Source organism: Haliaeetus leucocephalus, unplaced genomic scaffold, assembly GCF_000737465.1.
Source record: "Haliaeetus leucocephalus isolate CR32 unplaced genomic scaffold, Haliaeetus_leucocephalus-4.0 Scaffold657, whole genome shotgun sequence".
Classification (NCBI taxonomy): Eukaryota; Metazoa; Chordata; class Aves; order Accipitriformes; family Accipitridae; genus Haliaeetus; species Haliaeetus leucocephalus.
The window spans coordinates 5,442,945-5,462,816 of record NW_010973093.1 but is presented as its reverse complement, the minus strand read 5'-3'; the positions used below and the strand labels follow the sequence as shown (position 1 = coordinate 5,462,816).

Sequence of the window (19,872 nt, the reverse complement as noted above, 5' to 3'; positions counted from 1 at the left end):
CCCACATCAGTCTAATGGTCCTGAGCATCCCCTCTCCCACAGTTTGGCAATACTATCAAGGTGAATTGTATGAAAAACAGCCAGTGTGGAAGAGCAAGAATGAGTCTGACAGAACAAAGGATGAATTCAGACCATGTGCTGTTCTGGAGCATCATAGATTTGTACCAGCTGTGAGTCTGGGACATAAGCCTTCCTGACCCATAAGGATTTACCTAAACCAAGCACGTGGCCCATCACTGTGATAGTACAACATTGATTTACACCAGCCAAAGATCTGTTTCAAATTCTTACTTGGAGTCTTTTGTGGTTTGGTGATGATTTGGCAAACAGTAATGAGATGGCTCCCTGCATGACTGTTAGTCTTGAGCTGGCTACCCCTCTATCACCAAGGCGGTCAGAAAAGTTTCTGCAGGGATTGAATCTTGCAGGTGCTTTGTTTAGCCACATTTTGGGAAAAGCAAACCAGCCCCTTGCATCTGATTTTCAGAGGGCTTTCAAATATTGAAGGACAGTATTGGAGGTCATCTGAACTGAGAATCTAGTCTTAATTTTTCCACTAATGCTAATGTCCATCAGCATCACTGTCACAGGAACTGCCCTCATCTTTTCTGACACATCAGTTGACTGTGGACATTGCAGGAGGATGGCCTCTGGCTCAAACTCTGTCTCTTGTGCCAAATGCAGCACCTTCTGCTATGGGAGCATATTGCTGCTTATGTATGATGTTTTCCAAGCCCGCAGGAACTATTGACTTTTCTCCCATCTCTCCTCGTCCTTGTCTATGTTTGCTGGCCACCCACTGAACAAATGAATGGCACTGACCTTCACAGCACATGTCAGGATAGATAACGTGGCCGAGGAGAAAAGATGGGGGAAATGTTGTTAGAGTTTTCCTTCCAACACCCCTAAAGGTGCTACTGTGATAGAGACATTAAAAATGCCAATAGATAGCTAGATGAGATGGATTTCCTGTAATCTCAGATTCATCATATTTTACCTGTTACTCACAATAGCAAACACTATACTTACAAGAGGTCTGTGTGGGCTGGAGGAACGTTCCTGTCTACAGAGAGTGGTGTAGCTCATACTAATTAGGTGGTGCACAGCTGGAGAGGTATGCTCTGACCCAAGCAATCTGTAGACACAACTTTCAACTTTTCTTATCTGCAAAGAGCCTACCAACACCAAAACAGCAGCACTGTATAAAAGCAATGAACAGAAATGTCAGTGGAAGTGAGGGTGGGCAGAAGGGGAGGTGAAATGTATCCTGCCATCCCAAAACAGCGTGAACTTCGTTCTCACAGGAAAGCAAAAGTGGCAATAATCTCTGGAAAGATGCTCTTCAGACACTTGGGATGCTCAAGCTTGGCAGAATACCCTGTGGGAAATGTATTCTGCTTCTGATAAATAGCCGGCTCCCACACCACCTGGGGAAGGTGGCCATTGTGAAGTAGTAGGCTGAATCCTTCTTGAAACTGGGTGGCTTGTCTGAAGAATGACAACTGTCTCTATGTCTAGGACAGAGAGACCTACTTCTCTTTTTCCCTTAAACAAGCATTAGTTAGACCTGGGTTCTTCTATCTCAAAGCTCAACAGAGAAGTACAGACTAAACCTAACACCAGGCCCTCCTGTCCCACTGCAGAGCTCAGGGAGTTCTGAAACTGCCTGCTGTGAAGTGCCTGGACAAATACACTGAGGACTTTGCCTTGGTCTTGAACTCTCCTTCAGGCATCTGCAACAGCTGGAGACAGTGACCATGCCTTGGTGCACTACCAGAGGAAGATGTATGTTCCCATCCTGTGATCTCCTGCTGTGACCATCTGAGGGCTGTATGAGTGCTTTCAGGAAGGGTGGCAGCTGGCACGTGGGAGATGGACTCCTCTCCGTACTTGCATCAGGAAACAGCAGGCATCACCCAGCAAGTTAAGTGTCGCAGGCATGCCCTCAGCAGCACCAGCACAAGCTGCTTTGTTTGGACTCTACTGCCTCAGACACAGACCACCACAATTTGTCATTGTCACCCACAATAATTTTGTTCACTGACACCAAACAAGCTTAATGGAAAAATGAAGCTATGGTTTATTTAGCAAGACTTAAGGGCACCCTTCTAGTTATAAGTTTGGAAACAAAAGTTCAAAGTAAAACAAATATAAAACTCAATCTCAGCCTGTATGTAACTTCTATAGTCCTTTCTGGTTGCTTAACCTCTCATACTCTGGAGTTCTGAGACAAACCACAGCCAGCAGACCTGATGCTTTTCAGATCCCACTGCAAAACCCTACAGCTGTGGTCTTCTCAAGCCAATTTGCAGCACCAGTGAGCAGTGCTTTGTCTGGATTCTGCTATTACATATTACTGCTTCTATTTTTTCCCCCAGTCGTCCTCCATTCCCCTCTTTTTATATCTTTTCTTCCCCTCCTCCCCAAAAAGCAAGTATTGATGGTGACCCCTCTTCTACTTCCATACTGGGGCTTACCAGCTTTATTCTAGTTTAATGTGCTATAACCAATTCTTGTTTTCCAACTTTTACTTCCCTACCAACCTAAAAGATTTTAGCATTCGCTTATACAATTTCCTGATTACCACAATAATCTGAAGATTATCTGAGTAATAGAATATAGTTACAATGGAGCATTGCCCTACTCTGCAAATGAAATAGTATAAAAAATCATTAACTGTATATCTGTTTTATGAGCTCATGATCTTTTGTAAGTGATTAGCTTTCTGTCTCTCATGATATATGAGGACATGTTAATAACGGACACAACTGAGCCAGGAACAAGTTCTTTTGGGTAAGCTACAAGAGCAAGTTTTTCCTTCCCAGCTTTGGCAAGGGCTCAGTGTGACATTCCGTCCAGCTGGCTGCCCCGAGGCAGAAGTGATCAATTACGCCTACAGCTGCCAATGGCTGTGGAAGGGCTGTGGTGGAAGTAAAATCCCTTTCCTTTGTAGCTGGGTTTGTGGATATCTTCTTTTAGTGGGCTCCTGTTGCCTGTGGCTTGCCTGTTTCAGCCCTGACTGAACTGTAATGGCTTTTCTCCTTCACATGGTATGGGCAAACATACAGACAAGCAGAGTCTGAAAGAACAGACTGTCATCTTTAACATCATGCCTTTTCCTTCCCAGCCATTTTGCCTTGCTCATCTCATGTCCCAGTCCTCAGGAAGGACCAAGTAGATTCCTCACTGGGTGCTGTCACTTTGTAGCATGACCATTTGCACTAGCACCCCACTCAAGATACCTGTGCTCTGGTCCTTGCATCCTTGTGTGCCTTCATTAATGTAGCAGTATGTCTTAAAAATGTCCATTGGAGCAATCAGCTACTGACAGACACCAGAGAAGAATACTGCAATTAGTAATTCCCCTCCCAAACCTTCCCATTTGCCTTTTCTCAGAGTTGACAGTGCCTAAACATGACACCTAATTCAGAGTTCCAGTACCCAGCTGCTCTTTTCTGCTGCAAGCAAAGAATTTCTTCTGCATCTTTGTTCAGGATTTGCCTGCCTTAACTGACAAATGTGAGTGAACGGGAAAAGATAGGGTGTCTTCAGAAAGGGATTCATCTCATTGTAAGGCTTATGTCAGAGTTGTTCTCTGACGTTGCCTATGCCTATTTGCTGGCCATAAACCCTTATTTCTTGTGTTTCTATCCTGGGGCAGAATCATATATGCTCTCAAGAGCCAGTCCCAAGCCCTAGATATGCAAAAACACCTTCTTCTTCCAGACAACTCACCTCACGTACTGTTCTCCAGCCCAATGTTTTATTTCACAGGTATAACTCTCTGGCATACAAAATTACAGGGTTCACTGTAGGCCTCTGAGAAAAAATTGGAGAGCAAAGAAATCCTTCTTAGTTCTCAGGGAAATTATTCTGTTCCCAGCAGCAGGGGAGGCTTCCAGAGAACACGGTCACCTGGTCCTGTCTCCATAGGGTGATGCACATTGCAGCAAAACCCTCCTAATAGTCACCATGAGGCAACAGAAAAGAAAGAGTCACTGCCCTCAGTCATGGGCCCTTTCTACAAAGAGCCGAGCACATCGAGCCCCGCAGGTTGTGGAGCAGTCTGAGCTCCTGCTAGCTTCTTTCAGAAGCTTCCCCAGCAGGGACCATTAGCAAAACCTCCTCTAATCGCCAGGTGACACAGGTCAGGAAACGCCACCCAGAAGCTGAATAGCTTGTGACTGAATGAGGGCATATCTTTGAGGCATACATCCAGTGCAACTGAGAGATGGCAGGTGATGGCAAGTCTACCACATCCCACTTAACAAAGGTGGTCAGCAACCATCAAGACATTGTTTTGACAGTTATCAATATATGAAGCATCAAATAAATCAGAACAATATCTTCACCTAAGAGGCTGGCATCCTTGTGCCATTGGGGAAATCAGGGCAAAAAGCAGTCAAATGGTTTGACCAAATTCACCCAGCCAGCAGAAGCCGGAAAAAAAATTATGTGTCCCAGTTCCCAGCCCAACGCTCCTGGAGGACCTCAGGCCAGTATCTTTAAGCTCCTGGGATACCCTCTAGGTTACTTTCCACACTTTCCTCTCAGCACATGCTTATAGCTCACCTGAATGAATAAGGTGGCCCCAATTATGTGGATTTCTTTCTCCTCAGCTGCTGTGTGCAGAGAGACTGATTATGCTTCATAGCATATGTGTTTCGTTGGAAATACACAATATCCTAAGCTTAATGCAAGCATTTTGGTATAAGCTGAATTTATACCTCACCGATTCTGAATTTTTAAAATGCCTAGAGAGAACAGCCACTCTGTTCAGCAAAAACCTTAAAGAATCATCACCACTGACCCTTGCACTCATCTGCTCTCTCTGATTGCCTTTAAAAGCCATTTATTATCCTAATTTCAGGTTTATAAAAGCCGCTATTGTAAAGCGTGATGTTCTGCTGACTTCTAACATACCACTGGTACAACCACCTCTGAAGAGAGAGAGCAGGAAAGCAGCACTTACCTGGGTTACTTTTGGAGGTGCGCACAGGGGTGTAATGGTTTTTGGAAGATGTCCTGACTGGGGTGTTTTCTTTGGGGGAGGTATCTATGGCCGAGATAGTCTCTCTTTCACAGTGTGCTATTGGGATTGGTCCCTGCTGCCTTAAGATGTCAGCCAGAGCCCTGGGGAGAGAGAAATAGGGGAAAAAATGTATTTTCACACAGTAGCTAGAATGGCATTCAGTATTTTCACTTCCACAGTCACTGTGCAAAACCAGCCGTAGTTGGATTTCTACCATAAACAGAAAAAAAAAAAGCAACAATAACAACAAAAAAAATATGGCTTAAAAGCTGTTTCTTTTTTTGTGTCTGCTGCATGTATTTACAGGCTTGCCTGGCTATTGTTTAGTTTTTCATATGCTTCTACTAATTCACTTCACCCCAGGGTTATGTTATCTCTCCACCATTTTCCTTGCTGTCAGTGACAGTGCAGATGAACTGTTCTCCGTAGCATAAAGCACTGCCTTCATAAAGAGTCACCACTGAACATACCAGAGCCCTAAGTCTCAGGCACTGTGATCTTCTAAAGGTTACAGCAAAACTGCCCTGCCCAACCCAAACTTCTTTAAGATTGAATCAGATTAGGAGTCTAGTCCCCACATTCCTTAAATCCTTGTTTTTTCTGCAAGAAGCTCAGTACATGGAAGTGGTGGCAGTGGGCTTCTTAAAGGAGAACCAGCAGTCCAGAAGAAAAGGATTAAACAATTTTCATGGGTTAATGTCAACACAGCCATTAGCCTACCTTTAGCTTTTTGTCCATTAGGGATTTCTTTAATGGTAGTGAGGTCTCTCTGCTATTCCCCAAGAAAAAGAAATGTCACACAGTTCAGTTGCCTCCAATGTTTTCCCCTTGGATGAGTGGATACTCAAAGATTTTTTTCCTCTGTGAATATCATGGACACAGTGGAACAATTATAGCGTGAAATGCACTGATTTTCTTAGTGCAGCCACAAGCTATCTCTTGAGCCATAGGAGAAGAAGGAAGGGGGTGGCTTGTGTGGATTATAAGGGACAGTGGCATTTTAAAGATGATAGAGTTTGAAAGGTTCTTTTCTCTTGGCAGAGGGAATATGCCTAATGTCACCTCGGGTACCAAGAAAGATGTAAGGAGGAGAAATTCTTTCATTGCATATTGATGAGAATGATGCCGGTGTTGCTTATATCTACTAGCATTCCTTAAATGCCATATTTCTGGTCTTTCATATGAGAAATAGTTTGGGACCTGAGTCCATTCCATTTTCCAAATCATTTCCTCTACAGACTGCTATCCTTGTGCATAATTAATTGCAACACTACTGTGCTCTGCAAAAGAAAGTCTTGGAAGATCTCAGTTTCCAGAAGAGGATTACATTAGTTCACAACCACCCTGTATAAAATAAGAATATTATTTTAAACTTTATTTGATTATTTATTGTTTGTAGAGAGAGCATGCATAGAGGCTATAACCAATCATACGATATGTATATGTGCACACATACTGATACATATGGAATGAAGGGGTTGTCACATACAGGGACATGAGAGCACAGATTTTTTTTTGTGCTAAGACAGGCTCAGAGAGAGGTGAAGGTAGCAGTAATAAGAGGTAAATACTTAGGCCTGTCCCAAGTCAGGGGTCCTTTTGTTTGCTGCTATGGTTATTCCTCACTAAGGAAGAGGAACTGGTATTTGGTGTTCTCCAAAAGAAGCTGAATTCCCATTGATTGACACGGATCTGTGGGTGCTCACCATCTTTTACAATCACACCTGAGGTACCACAAACTGGTCACCAACTTTCAGGTCGTGTTTGAATTTTTGGCCGCTTGCCCAGGGTTGTACAGAATGTGAGTGGCAGAACAAGGACCTAAAGCTGGGGTCTGAGTTCCCTGCCCCATGCAATACTGCACAGTTCCCTCCTGAGGAGAGGATTCACTCAACCACCAGTAATCCTAGAATCATAGAATCATTTAGGTTGAAAAAGACCTTCAAGATCATCAAGTCCAACCATCAACCATGCCTGTTTTCTAGGCAAATACCTCCCCACTGCATTACAAACCTTGCTGATTGGGGAGGATGTGGGAAGCTAATGAGATCTGTCTATTTGGCACCAGCATCCAGTACATCCTGTTGGAGACAACACATTTTCTAAAGACAGCAGGTTGGCAGAACTGAGCCCTTAGTACATATCTCCAAGATATATTAAGCATCAGATGACCATTTAACAGTATCTGCAGTACAGAAATGCTAAGAGTCATTTTTCAATCACAGAGATTGTATTAGGACCATTATTTACTAGCCCATAGTGGCTTGGGCTCATTTTGAACACTTGTCGAAGACACTCTTAGTGTCAAGAGTACAATCACTCAAAGTACAGAGGAAGATGACAGTGTGGATAACACTAAAACACTATATACGGCTTAGCTTAATATAATAGAGCCAGATGGGCAAGAAAGGTCAGGTCAGGGACTGGTGTACACTCAGAAGGGGCTGTGTAGGGTGAGGTACAGAGAAGCGTACAAGAAACTCAAAGATGAGGAAGTGGAGCTGGAGGTACTGGTGGGATGGAAATGGAAGAGTACAAACCAGTTCTCCCCAAAGCTGAGTTTGCTTAATGTGACAAAGAGGCTAAGAGAGGACCTACATCCCACTAATGGGGAGATGCGAAGGAGACAGAACAAGCCTGTTCTTGGAGGTGTAAGGCAAAGAAGACAAGAGGCAATTAGCACATGTTGCAATAAGGGCAATTCCACTTGGTTATAAAAGAAAAAATAGTCACAGTGGGATAGCAAAACACTGAAACAGGGACCCAGAGAGGCTGAGGGATCTCCATCCTTAGAGGTCTTCAAATTCAGCTGGATAAGGCCCCAAACAACCTCCTCTACCATTGAAGTTGGCCTTGCTTTAAGCAGATGTCAGGATGAGGGATCTCCAGAGGTCCCTTCCAACCTAAATTCTGCTACGATTCTGAGTCTAGGACCACCTTACACTTCAGGTCACCTTGTTTCTCCTGATACTGTTGTCCTTTCTCCTACTATTATTACTTCTGAATGGGGTTTGATACAGTCCTAAGAACACAGCTTCCCTACCTCCTGGATGGACAGTTTACCTCCATTCACCAAAAATAATTGAGGCAATTAAAGTGAATATACTCAGGAACAATTGGAGCTGGTGAGAAGTGCCTCATCCTCTCAGTCATTATCTACCTGAAAGCTGAACCCTGATCCTGCTGCCCTCCATGACAAAACCATGTCTCCAGGATAATGTTTCAGTTTGTGAACAGTTTCTCAAAAAACTGCTTGGTTGTTCCTTGGTTACTCCAGGACCTGAAATCACTGATCTTTACCACAGACAAAAATACAACTCAGGTGGTAAGAACAAATTTAATCCCTTCTTTGGTTTTCATCCTGAAGGAATAGTAATAAGAGCTACTCTCTGGGTTAGTTGTTGGTCACAACATAACAAGGAAATAACTTCTAGTTGGGTCCCAGCCACATGGAAAGGAGGAGACTGTTACTTTCAAACAAACTGAAGAAATCACAGGTGACAGTCAGGAAAGCGATGTCTGCTGTGTCAGACTATACATGAGATAAATTGAACGTAACTATCAAAAGCAGACCTAGCCTAGTGTATGGGACTAGAGCAAAGAGTTCAGCAATACTGAAGGTGTAATCTTCTTATGCCCTAAACACACCAAACTGTGTGTCCTGAGTGCTCACTCTTTGTCCTCTTCTTTAATGTCTACAGAGAGAAAAAAGACTCTTCAGCACCAGCAGAACGAAACTTTATAGGTGGAGGACAAAGTCAAACTTGGATCAAACTGGTTAGTTCCTTGCCAATTCAATCACATTGTTGTGTGTGATCCAGTTTATTTCCATAAAGCACAGAGGGCTCAGTCTCACACTGGTAGAAGGTCAGTCACACTTAACTGAGGAAGGATTTGGTTGGTATAAGTCTCTTGGGTACAGCTGTCTAATCGTCCACTGCAAAAGCTTCCATAACAATAGAGTAATAGATTCACTTGAAATATCTGGGTCTTGTGTGTGCAGCCATTTGGCTACAATTAGTCCCACTGATGACAACAGCATCCTAATCACCTGCACAAGGCTATGAGACACTTCAGAAGTCTTTCTATGATGACACATCTCTTATCTCAGGAAAACAAACCTCACTCACTGGAACATGGTACCTGTGGCAGCTGATGGAGTAGCCAGAGTTGCATAACTGTACAATCATATCCTGAGATAATGATTTATGACAGCTTTTTCATTAACGTCATTTACGTGAGAACACTAAAGCTTCTTTCCACGCAAACCCAGAATAGACATAGTGAGATCAGGGATGTTGCAGACCAGCACTGGACTAGCAGCATGGGAGAAAAACCTACTGATGTCTTGCATGGCAGGACATCCCAAGGCAGAGCAGGTCAGGTCCTGCTCCCAGATATGTCAGAAGGGCAGGCGCTCATGCAACTCTGGACTAAGTGAGTACTTTGGGAAGAAACACAGTGGGATGAACACAGGGACCCTAATGCAAAGAAGAAGTTGTGGCCATTTTCAAAAGAAAAAAAAAAGTCTTGTTGGAAATACAAAGGGCCAAAAGGGATGGGTGTAAGCAGTAGGGTAGCAAAGTTAGGCATCAGCTGGGGCCCTGATGTTGAAAGATAAAATCAACAGACTTTGCTAAAGAGAAAAGAGAGTGAAGGCAAGGCAAACTGGGAGAGAGGCAATGGCAGGGAGTGACAGAAAATCAAAACTGAACAAGGAGAAAGTGAGCAGAGTAGTATGAAATGGAGGAAACAGGCAGGAACAAACCACAGTGAAGACCAGGCAGGGAGTGAAGTCCAGCAGTTATGTGGAGGGAATTCATCTCTCAGTCCTAGCATGGAGATGTGGGAGGGGAGAGAGGAGCTTCTTTGTACAGTAGGGAAGTAAATCATCAGTAATGATTTTTCAGGCTCAAGGGAGCTGATCCTTCCTCTCTACGTAGTACTAGTGAGATGTATCTGGAGTGCTGAGTCCAGTGCTGGGCTCCTCATGCACATCATGGAGTGGGTCCAATGAAGGGTCACAAAAGCGCTTAAGGGCTTACAGCAGACCCAGGCTGAGAGAGGTCCAGGTCCATTTTTTGTAAATGGCTTTTCCTACAATAACTTTCTCACTGTGAAACACTCCCATCTTCCACAGCCACTATCCGTGCCTTAGCTTCCTGACCTCAGCAATTCCAGCATGGTGATTTTCTTGTCTTCTGCACCCATGGGGAGAAATTCCTTGTTCTTAAGTGCTCTGTGGACTGAAAGAGTGTGCTGGTTTTGGCTGGGACAGAGCTAACTTTCTTCATAGTAGCTAGTATGGGGCTATGTTTTGGATCTGTGCTGAAAACAGTGTTGATAATGCCGAGATGTTTTCATTACTGCCGAGCAGTGCTTACACAGAGTCAAGGCCTTTTATGCTTCTTACCCCACCCCACCAGTGAGGAGGCTGGGGGGGGCACAAGAAGTTGGGAGGGGACACAGCTGGGACAGCTGACCCCAACTGACCCAATGCATATTCCAGACCATATGATGTCATGCTCAGCATACAAACCTGGGGGAAGGAGAAGGAAGGGGAGGACATTCAGAGTTACAGTGTTTTGTCTTCCCAAGTAGCCATTATGTGTGATGGAGCCCTGCTTTCCTGGAGGTGGCTGAACACCTGCCTGCCCATGGGAAGTGGTGAATGAATTCCTGGTTTTGCTTTGCTTGAGTGCATGGCTTTTGCGTTACCTATTAAACTGTCTTTATCTCAGCCCACGAGTTTTCTCATTTTTACCCTTCCCATTCCCTCCCCCATTCCATGGTGAGGGAAGTGAGTGAGCAGCTGCATGGTGCTTAGTTGCCGGCTGGTGTTAAACCACGACAAAGAGGAAGGTTTTTCTTGATATCACTGAGAAAGCTTGAGGAAGGGCTGGGACCAGAGCCTACAGTTTCCATGTCTAGTGCCCTCTTCACTGGCCAAGGAAGCTCCATCTGAATGAACGCATCCCAAGTATCCCTGGCTATTTGTCAGGTTTTTTTCAGGACCTATCTGTGGAAATGCAGAACTCATGTCAGTGCTCCCACGGCTGGCAAGGACTTTATGGACCGTATTTGATTAGGATATCTCCAGTCCACACAGGACCCTCTAATTTTGGGCTGGAGACAAAAATATACAGAACCTGGGGAGACAGGGAGAAGCAAAGAGCTGAAGCAGAGAGGAATGTCTGGTTTAAGAAGCAAGTTTGCAACACATCGGCATTTGCCTCTGCAATGAGCTCTGAGACACATCTGATGGTGTAATAGGAGACAGTACAGTGCAGAAGAAACATTCACCTGCAGAGGCTGGAGAGACCTTGTAGCCAGAGAGAACGTGAAGTTGCAGGAGCTATGAAGGACCAGGTCTCTTTAGCACACCCTGCCCAAGCCAAGAAACTTAACCTGCTGTCTTAATTACCAATGAGGTAACAGGAGGCTAGAGGAGTGCTGTCCTTCACCACAGTCTTTTTTGAAAGTAGTGTCCTGTTTTCCCAATATACACAGATTTTCAACACTAATTGCTAGTATGAGTGTGGGCATAGGTATCCCTTCTACTGAAGACAAGGGGAGCTTTGGTGACAGCTCCAACAGACCAGGATACGGCCTGTGGGAAATAAGATTGGAGTAGAGAGGTCTGCAGGTGCTGGATAGGAAAAGATGATGGGAAGAGCTGACTATTTCCAGTAGTGCAGGTTGTGCACATGCAAAACTTCACTCAGTTGCCTTCTGAAAATCCCCTCTCTTGGAGTCTTCATATATAGGGTGTTAGAAAACAGAATTGCCTGTTCCAAGTCCCTATAAATTTGGGGAAGAATGGAAAAAGAATGACCAAATGGATCTGGCAGAGCACAATAAAAAGAGCAGTGTCTGACTGAGCTAAAAGCCTGCTAAAAGCATAGCTGTGATGGAGTTTGTGGCAGAACTCCAATCATCTTCAGCACAGCCAGGATTTCACTACAAGTTCTTTAAAAAAGAGTGAGGTTAAAGACTCCCCTACGCTCTCTTACTAACCTGGAAAGAAAGAGGCAGTTAGTCTGAGAGAGGCAATTTATCCAGCCATGGAGCCAGCTCACCTGGAAGGGACAGGTCTCTCCAAGGGAGACGGATTTCAGTCACCGGCAAGTCACGCAGAGCACAGCCGTGCATTATGCATGGTTTGGTTTGGCACCTGTCCCCAGACCTGCTGCGCGCCTTGTGAAGTTTCAAACACTGACCACACAGAGCCACGCGCGGCCCTTGACCGAGCTGGGTCTGGGCTATCCTATAAGAGGGGCTCCCACACTGCAGTTTCTGCCAGCTGCATGCTGCTTGCCTGTCTTATTCCCCCATGCTAGCTGTGAAACAGCAGACAGGGAGGCAACCGTACACTGCCTTTCATCAGCTCTCCCCATCTCTGCTGCCTCCTTGGCATCAACCCCAGGGCACGTGTCTGACCACACTTTCTGACAGTGCTCTGATCTTACTACCAGAACAATGGGGCTTTAATTGATTACACAAACACCACTGCAAACTGATACACAGAGGGAAACATGGGGATGCTGCTGCCAGCAAAGCCCTCTGGGAGGCAGCTTCCTTTGCGTGGAAGTGACTATGCCAAAGTAGGTCTTGTTACTGAAAGCACAGGGGCTCCGCAGTGTGCGAGAGATGCACCAGGTCAGCAAAAGGTAACTGGTCTCTGCAGCTGCCACAAACAAAAGCAGCTGGTGCTTCAGAGCAGGGTTTCTGGGGAGGAACACTGGAAATGGTTTTTCACAGTAACCTGAGTGGGCATGTGGTGGACGCTTGTGTGTGTGTGCGCACACGCGCATGTGTGTACAAGAATAGGTGAATGCACCCATGGAGTTAAGAAGAAAAAAAGACTAAGCATTAGGACACCCTTCCAACAATGAAGCATTTATGCACCTGTACCCAGCATAAGTGAGGACATACTGTTTCTAAAAAATAAATACTTCAAGGAAAAGTCAGATGTTTTCTGAAAAATCTTTGTGTCAAATATAAGAATTATCTGTGAAGCTCCTGGAATTCAGTCTAGCTTTAATGACAAATTTCACCGAAAGCTTAATTATGGACTTACTAAGGACCATATCGTTATCCCAGATTATGACAGCAGAATGAGACTGGCAGTTTTCCTGACTCACTCTTCTTGGTGAACTCAAAACTAACACATAGGTGACATGATTACATTATAGATAACACACACATTATATGAATGCATGCATGTGGAAAATACATTTCAGCTGAAATGGAAGTAGTATAGGCATTACACTGACAAATCAACACAAAAACAACTGTCACTGTGAGCTCATCATCTCTCCTGTCTTTATACTGTGAGGTGGAATGAGCAACTGGAAAGTGAAGCTCTTGTCTTTGGGACAGGTTCTTTAGACTATATATCAAGAGTAGTAACTACCAGCAGTGCTTAGACTGCACATCTTACGGAAGTACTTTACACATCTGACACTAATATACAAATTGAATGAGTCTCCTACTATTGCTGTGATGTGGACAAGGGATTTACGGCAATCACTAAACTCACAATGGGTAATGCTAGTTCCTTTGAATAGTGATGCAGCAGGTCCAAAGAGAAAGAAAATGTTACGCAAAGATTTTGTAATTAAAAAGTTAAAACAAATCTTCCCAACTGACGTTTCTTCGCAGAGAGCTGTTACACTGAGCAGCAAGTGGCCAGAGCAGCAAGGGTCAAGATCTACCTCTAAACCATGAGGAGGCTATTTAGGGACAGCGAGTGGCACGAAGCAGTTGGTGCCTCCCGGAGTCGTGTCCCCCAGCATCACCGAGGACGCAGCGCTCACCGCAAGCCAGAGAGCGGCTGCCACCTGCTGTACTGCCGGCACTGTTCCTCAAAGCATACACCTTCCCCGCCCGGCTACAGCCCCCTCCCCAGCCCGCCTACAGCCCCCTTGGCTTGAGAGCGCCAAAGGGAGACTCCGAGAAAGAGCCCACCCAGAAAAGAAAGCAGGGGTGCTGGGGAGAACTAGAAGCAGTGGTGTCATGCAGAAAAGGAGCTAAGCGCTGGTCATGATCAGGGAAAGAAGATAAAATAAAAAGAGCAGGTCTTGCTAGGTATTTCACAGGCATGAAAAACTGCAGGAATTATGCTAAGAGCTCGGCTGGTACAGTGTCCTGGTTTCAGCTGGAAGAGAGTTAATTTTCTTCCTAGTAGCTGGTATAGTGCTGTGTTTTGAGTTCAGTATGAGAAGAATGTTGGTAACAAGCACACTAATGTTTTCAGTTGTTGCTAAGTAGTGTTTATACCAAGTCAAGGATTATTCTCAGCTTCTCATGCCCAGCCAGCAAGAAGGCTGGAGGGACACAAGAAGTTGGGAGGGGACACAGCCAGGACAACTGACCCAAACTGGCCAAAGGGGTATTCCATACCATGTGACATTATGTCTAGTGTATAAACTGGGGGGAGTTGGCCTTGGGGGGGGATCACTGCTCAGGAACTAACTGGGCATTGGTCAGCAGGTGGTGAGCAATTGCATTGTGCATCACTTCTTTTGTATATTCCAATTCTTCTATTATTATTATTGTCATTTTTTTATTGTTATTATTATCATTATTAGTTTCTTCCTTTCTGTCCTATTAAACTGTTCTTATCTCAACCCATGAGTTTTACTTATTTTTTTTCTGATTCTCTCCCCCATCCCACTGGTGTGGGGAGGAGTGAGCGAGCAGCTGCATGGTGCTTAGTTGCTGGCTGGGGTTAAACCACGACATACAGTTTGTTAGTCTGTTATTGTTTGTGCTTGGGTATCTGCATGCACAAAGCCAGTAACAGCACTTGGTGGATATGCAGCACTTTTTGAAAAACACATGAGTGCACACAGAAGAAGTTTCATGCACAAGGTATCTATTGTGCACCAAATCCTATGTTGTAAGCACAGTTAAGGGACTTTAAACTTATTGAAGAAAACTGTACTTTCTCTGAAGAGCCCTACTATTGCAACAAAGGAGGTTGGGGCAAGAGCTGAACTACAGTAAAATATTTATTGCGAAAGAATTCCAGGCTTATCTGCCTGGGTAATGAGACATTTGAGACCTCCATGCAATACAGCGCACACAGATCTAAGGAAATACAGATTGCCCATGTGAGTAGGGGCAAAGGCAAGTAAAAAAGTACCATGATCTCCTTTTCCTGATAAGGTTCAGATCTTCCTATGTGAAACAGGAGTTTTAAAAGGCGTCTGATCTCCAAAGGCACACAGATCAACTGTTAGTTAAGGATATAAGAGATTAGAAAACTAAAAGAAATAGAAGTTCAGAGCTAGACTGGATTCCCTTGACACCTTATGATGGAGGGTTACTAATAGAAAAAGTTAATTAGGAAGCAGAAAAATATCAAATAAATGGGAATTAGAGACATTGAAATGATTCGGTGAAGGCAGCATGGTTTCTGAGTGTAGCCTCTCTTACTGGGAGAAGTTCACAAAGTAAGGAGAAGACTCAGAAGCAGCCAGTGGAAGTCTGTAGCCAAGCAGCCTCTGTGCTGTTACCAAAGCCAGTCTCTTTATAAAATAGATTGAGAGAGGAAAGCATGGCAAAAAAAATCAGTTACCAAACTGCAAACTGTGACCAGAGCTTCCAGCTGAAGCTTCCCCAGTACATGTAAGTGAAGCAAAAGGAAAAATATTTTGTACAGGTACATGCATACAAATACACATCCTGCCTTGATTTGGCCAGCTGGGAATGTGCAATTCATCAATGCAAACAGGACAAGATTCAGGTCTTCTCACTGCATGGGAGTTACGCCAACTACACTAAGGTGCAGTATTGGTTTGAAACAGAAGAACTAGTCATGAGTAACTTCTCTGAGGCCAGAAGATAATGTCTTTTTCTGTTTTACCTTAATCAAGCCTGACACGTGCTTGTGGTCCTGTATTCTGTGCCTATGAGAGGGACAGGGCACTTTAGAGAAGAGACTCAGAAACCATCAGGAATAAACAATACAAAGCAGGGCAAAGAGCAGATGAAAGGGCCATGAGTGTGTCAGATGAATGAGACAGAGTGGAGTAAAACAAGCAGAGCATAAAAACAAATCAGTGGAAAGAGGAAGCAAGCAGTGACAGCATCCAAGAAAGAAAATCTTCTGTATAGTCCCTATGGCCAGGTGTGTGTTTGTAGCACTCTCTCCCTGCCCTGAGGAGGCATGAAGTTTGATTGCTTGGCTCAAGCAACACACACCAGCAGAGAGCAGAACTGAATGAGCCAGCTGTGATCACAATTTGAAAAACTAGAGTCTAGAGATAGGTAGTTGTCACAAGCTCCACCATTAGCGAAGAGGGCTGAAACCTGCTACCCTCCAGTGACCCCTCTAGCAACCATAGGGCCCAAGAGCTGTGGTGAGATGCAGCCTGCAGGAAAAGAAAACCTCCTGTATTTCAAGTTAGCATCATGCAAAACTGCATGCAGCCTTCCTGGAACTGTGAACAAACAGATCCATTGCCTCTGATTCCTGTTGAAATTCAGAGCTACAGAGTAAAAAAATGACACAAAATTGATCAATTTAACTGTTGTCTCTACATGGGAAAAGGATGTTCATTTATAAAAACAGTCACAGTTATTATTCACAGAGCAGAGGATGCAAAGGCAGAGACCAAAGAAAAGAGTAGCACAAATATCTTTCCTCTTTGTAGAAACAAAGATGCCCTAGGAGTAGGGTAATGGGAAGCACTCTGAGCAGAAGGTGCTTGTTTCCCTTCTTCTTTTCAAAAGCCAAAACACTCATCGGACACAGTCCATGCAAGGACAGATACACAAGACAGCCCTTTAGCAGGATACAGAGCTAGTTTGCTGGGAACCCAGTGCTGCTTCTCAGCAGCTGCAGGAGAACAGCTGGGCTTCCACCCCTGCCCCAGGGCCATCACTACCACTGCCTCCCTCCAGCTTGCAAGTAAGCGCTTCAGCTGCCCATGCCGCAAGCAGTTGGTAACATTTCAAACCCTAGCTGCAAACTATAAACAGTTTCCAATTTGTGCATTCCTAACTCAGCAGAGAGTGCAATGGTTACTGTTGCTGAGGGCTAAACAGGGGTCATAGGGTGATACTACTAGCAGTGAATTATTTATGTACTGTAGTGTCGGGATTTAGGGTCATGGCCACAAGAAGAGAATATTCTGGGTCACCCCTCCTTGCTACAGAAAAATATACCCAGCTTTGAAAGCAAACAGCTGATATTCCTTGTTCATTGTCAGAGATTCCCTAACTCATTCCCATACTGAAAGTAAAGCAAATACTCTGCCCACTTAAGAAATGCTTGAACAAAAAACACCCTGACAAACTGACAAAAACAAACCATCCTCCCAAATGCAGTCAGAGGGGAACAGCAGACAAAACGTTGCTGGGTATAACTCTCAGAAATCAGCCCCAGTTTCTACCTGGAGCTCAGCATGCATTAGTTCTTGCTGTGTAACTCCAAAGCAAGATCCAGACAAGAGGTAGTCATATATGGTCAGGCTGAAAGATCCTATAATCATTAAAAAATCAGCTAAGTTTAAAGCATTACAAGTGTTTCTGTAAAACATGACTATTTTAGCTCCTGTTTGTCAAAGCACTTCCACTTACTGCACTTAGAAATGAACTTAAGTATCAGTTACTGTCACTGCTCAGCCCAGAATCACAGCAGTGCCTCTGCTTTAAAGGTGTGTGGTAGTGCCTGAAAACAAGACCAGATTTTCAGCTCTGAAATGCACATGCATATCTCAGTGCACAGACAGCCTTTCATGTCACATGAGAGTGACAGTTCTCCTGTGAATTTGTAAACCCTCCTTTCTATCAAAAGACATAAAATGAGCCCTGCCTCCATCAAAATGTTCTTTTTATGTGAGTTAATAAGGATTTCCTGTAAAAGCTGGCTGAGAACTTAGCAGAGAAATAACATCTACACACAGTACTGCTAACTGACCATTTATGATGAAATAAAATCTAATGTGTGATCTTACTTATGGTGAAGCGCAGGGAAGTCTTGCTTAATCTTCCCTGGGTGTGGGATACTGTTCACGATGGGCTATTTCTAGCCCACTGTAATAATTTCTGTTTATACTGTTGTTCTCCTCATCCCAGAGGTTTTGGTGGGCTGCACACTGAGATTTAAAGCACTTGTCATCACTACAGTGAATTATTCTGGATGTTACACTTAACTCCAGTTGGCACAACCTCAAACAGATAGAAATATCTGACTACATTCTGATTTTCTCCTACTCTATTAGTCAGCAGCAGTTCTCAGAGACGAAGCCAAACCATTCCACTCCTCATATTTACATTCTGCTTAGAGCGCTGATAGCATTTTTCCTCAAACCGATGCAGACCCTGTCTGCTGGAGAAGCACTTCATAATATTTAAACCATCGTGCAGTGCTGATCAAGTTCAGGTAACACAGCTCTGAAAGGTATAATCTTTTACCAGCTACCATATTATAGAAGTCAATCAACTCCTTGAAATGCTCTGAAAGTCAAGCTTTCCAAGCACTCAATCTGCCATTCATACTTCTACACACAGGTGAATAATTTTACCAGGACTTATCTAAATAAAGAAAAGCAAGCATCAAAAAAATGAAAACATCAGGAATAACTCAGACAAGTCTGGCAACACTGCCTCTGATTTCAAAGGCTGTAGGATCCAACCCTGTAGCACACTGGAGCTATAGCAAAAGTAACATATGAGCATCTGAGTCAGATTTCCAGAATTAGTGTGAAGACAAGGCCCAGACAAAGTTGCCTTGAAGCCAAAAGACCTGGGCAGTTGGGGAACTAGCCCTTATTCAAGAAAATACTTGAAAGAGCCTATTTTCTGAGCAAGCTACTTTCAGGACCCTTTGCTATACAGAGACAAGTGACCTAAAAGATATTACAATGTATTTAACACTGTGAAGCTATTTTCTTGCAAAGGCAGAGAAGCAGGGGCAGGTGGGGTTTGTGATGGAATACATGGGCCAGACCCTCAGCAAGTGTAAACCAGCATGACTTTTTGTCCTCATTGAAGACATGGTAATTCATACCAGCCAGCATCCCGATGTGTGTAGTCTGATAAAGGCAGGAGTCTAAATAAAATGCATATTCCCAAATAAATAAAAACTGCGTCACTCATCTCTTTTTCTTTGTAAAAAGCTAAAATTTCTTCCCTCAGACTCTGTTGACTGCGATTGAAGTTCAGCCTTAAAAATGTGATCAATGGTTTTAAATGTTTTGATTAAAATTTCTTAATTAAAATAATTTTTATGAAGCATTATCTGCTAGAGATAAGGGTTTTCCCCACTCATGCTGACAACTGTTCTTATAAAGAAGCTCCTCACCAATTTTTATGTTCAAACATAGGAACATCTTGGATTCATAGCACACAAGAAGTACACATCATTTGGAGGGACTTTTTCACCAAAAAATAAATACGAACTGAGAGAGTACATGATTTGTCCAGAAGGAGAACTGTTATGGAAGCCTGAGCTTTTGCTTTTAAACAGGATTTTCTCTGGCACATCGAGAGCGTTCCTTCTTATTACAGCAGTGTGTAAAACCGCTGAGAAAAGGATACCAAACTACTTCCTTAGCAGCCAGCCAGAAGGACAGACTACTAGCTTGAGCTATCTGGATTTACAGGGGAAAAGAAATAAAAAAGGAAAGCAAAAGAACGCTCCCACCCTGATCGCACCGCTTTCCCGAACGCCCCTTGCGACCCCAAGCCAAAGGCCCCCCCCAGGAGGACGCAGAGCCATTTCCTTTGCACTTTTTAAACTTCTCCCTGGCCGGGCCAGGCAGGGCAGGACCCGGGGGGGTCCGGATCGCCTCTGTCCCCCTGGGGTCCATGGGAAAGAGGGGGGG

The 19,872-nt window shown here is 44.1% G+C and overlaps 1 protein-coding gene across 1 annotated transcript in view; it reads right to left on the bottom strand.

Annotated features, from left to right (window-relative positions):
- Positions 1–19,872, bottom strand: part of SHISA6 (shisa family member 6) — a 274,558-nt gene that overhangs the window by 235,505 nt on the left and 19,181 nt on the right. Inside the window, exon 3 of the mRNA XM_010579501.1 lies at positions 4,973–5,133. Coding sequence (XP_010577803.1) covers positions 4,973–5,133 — 161 coding nt within the window. The remainder of the gene's footprint in view (positions 1–4,972; positions 5,134–19,872) is intronic.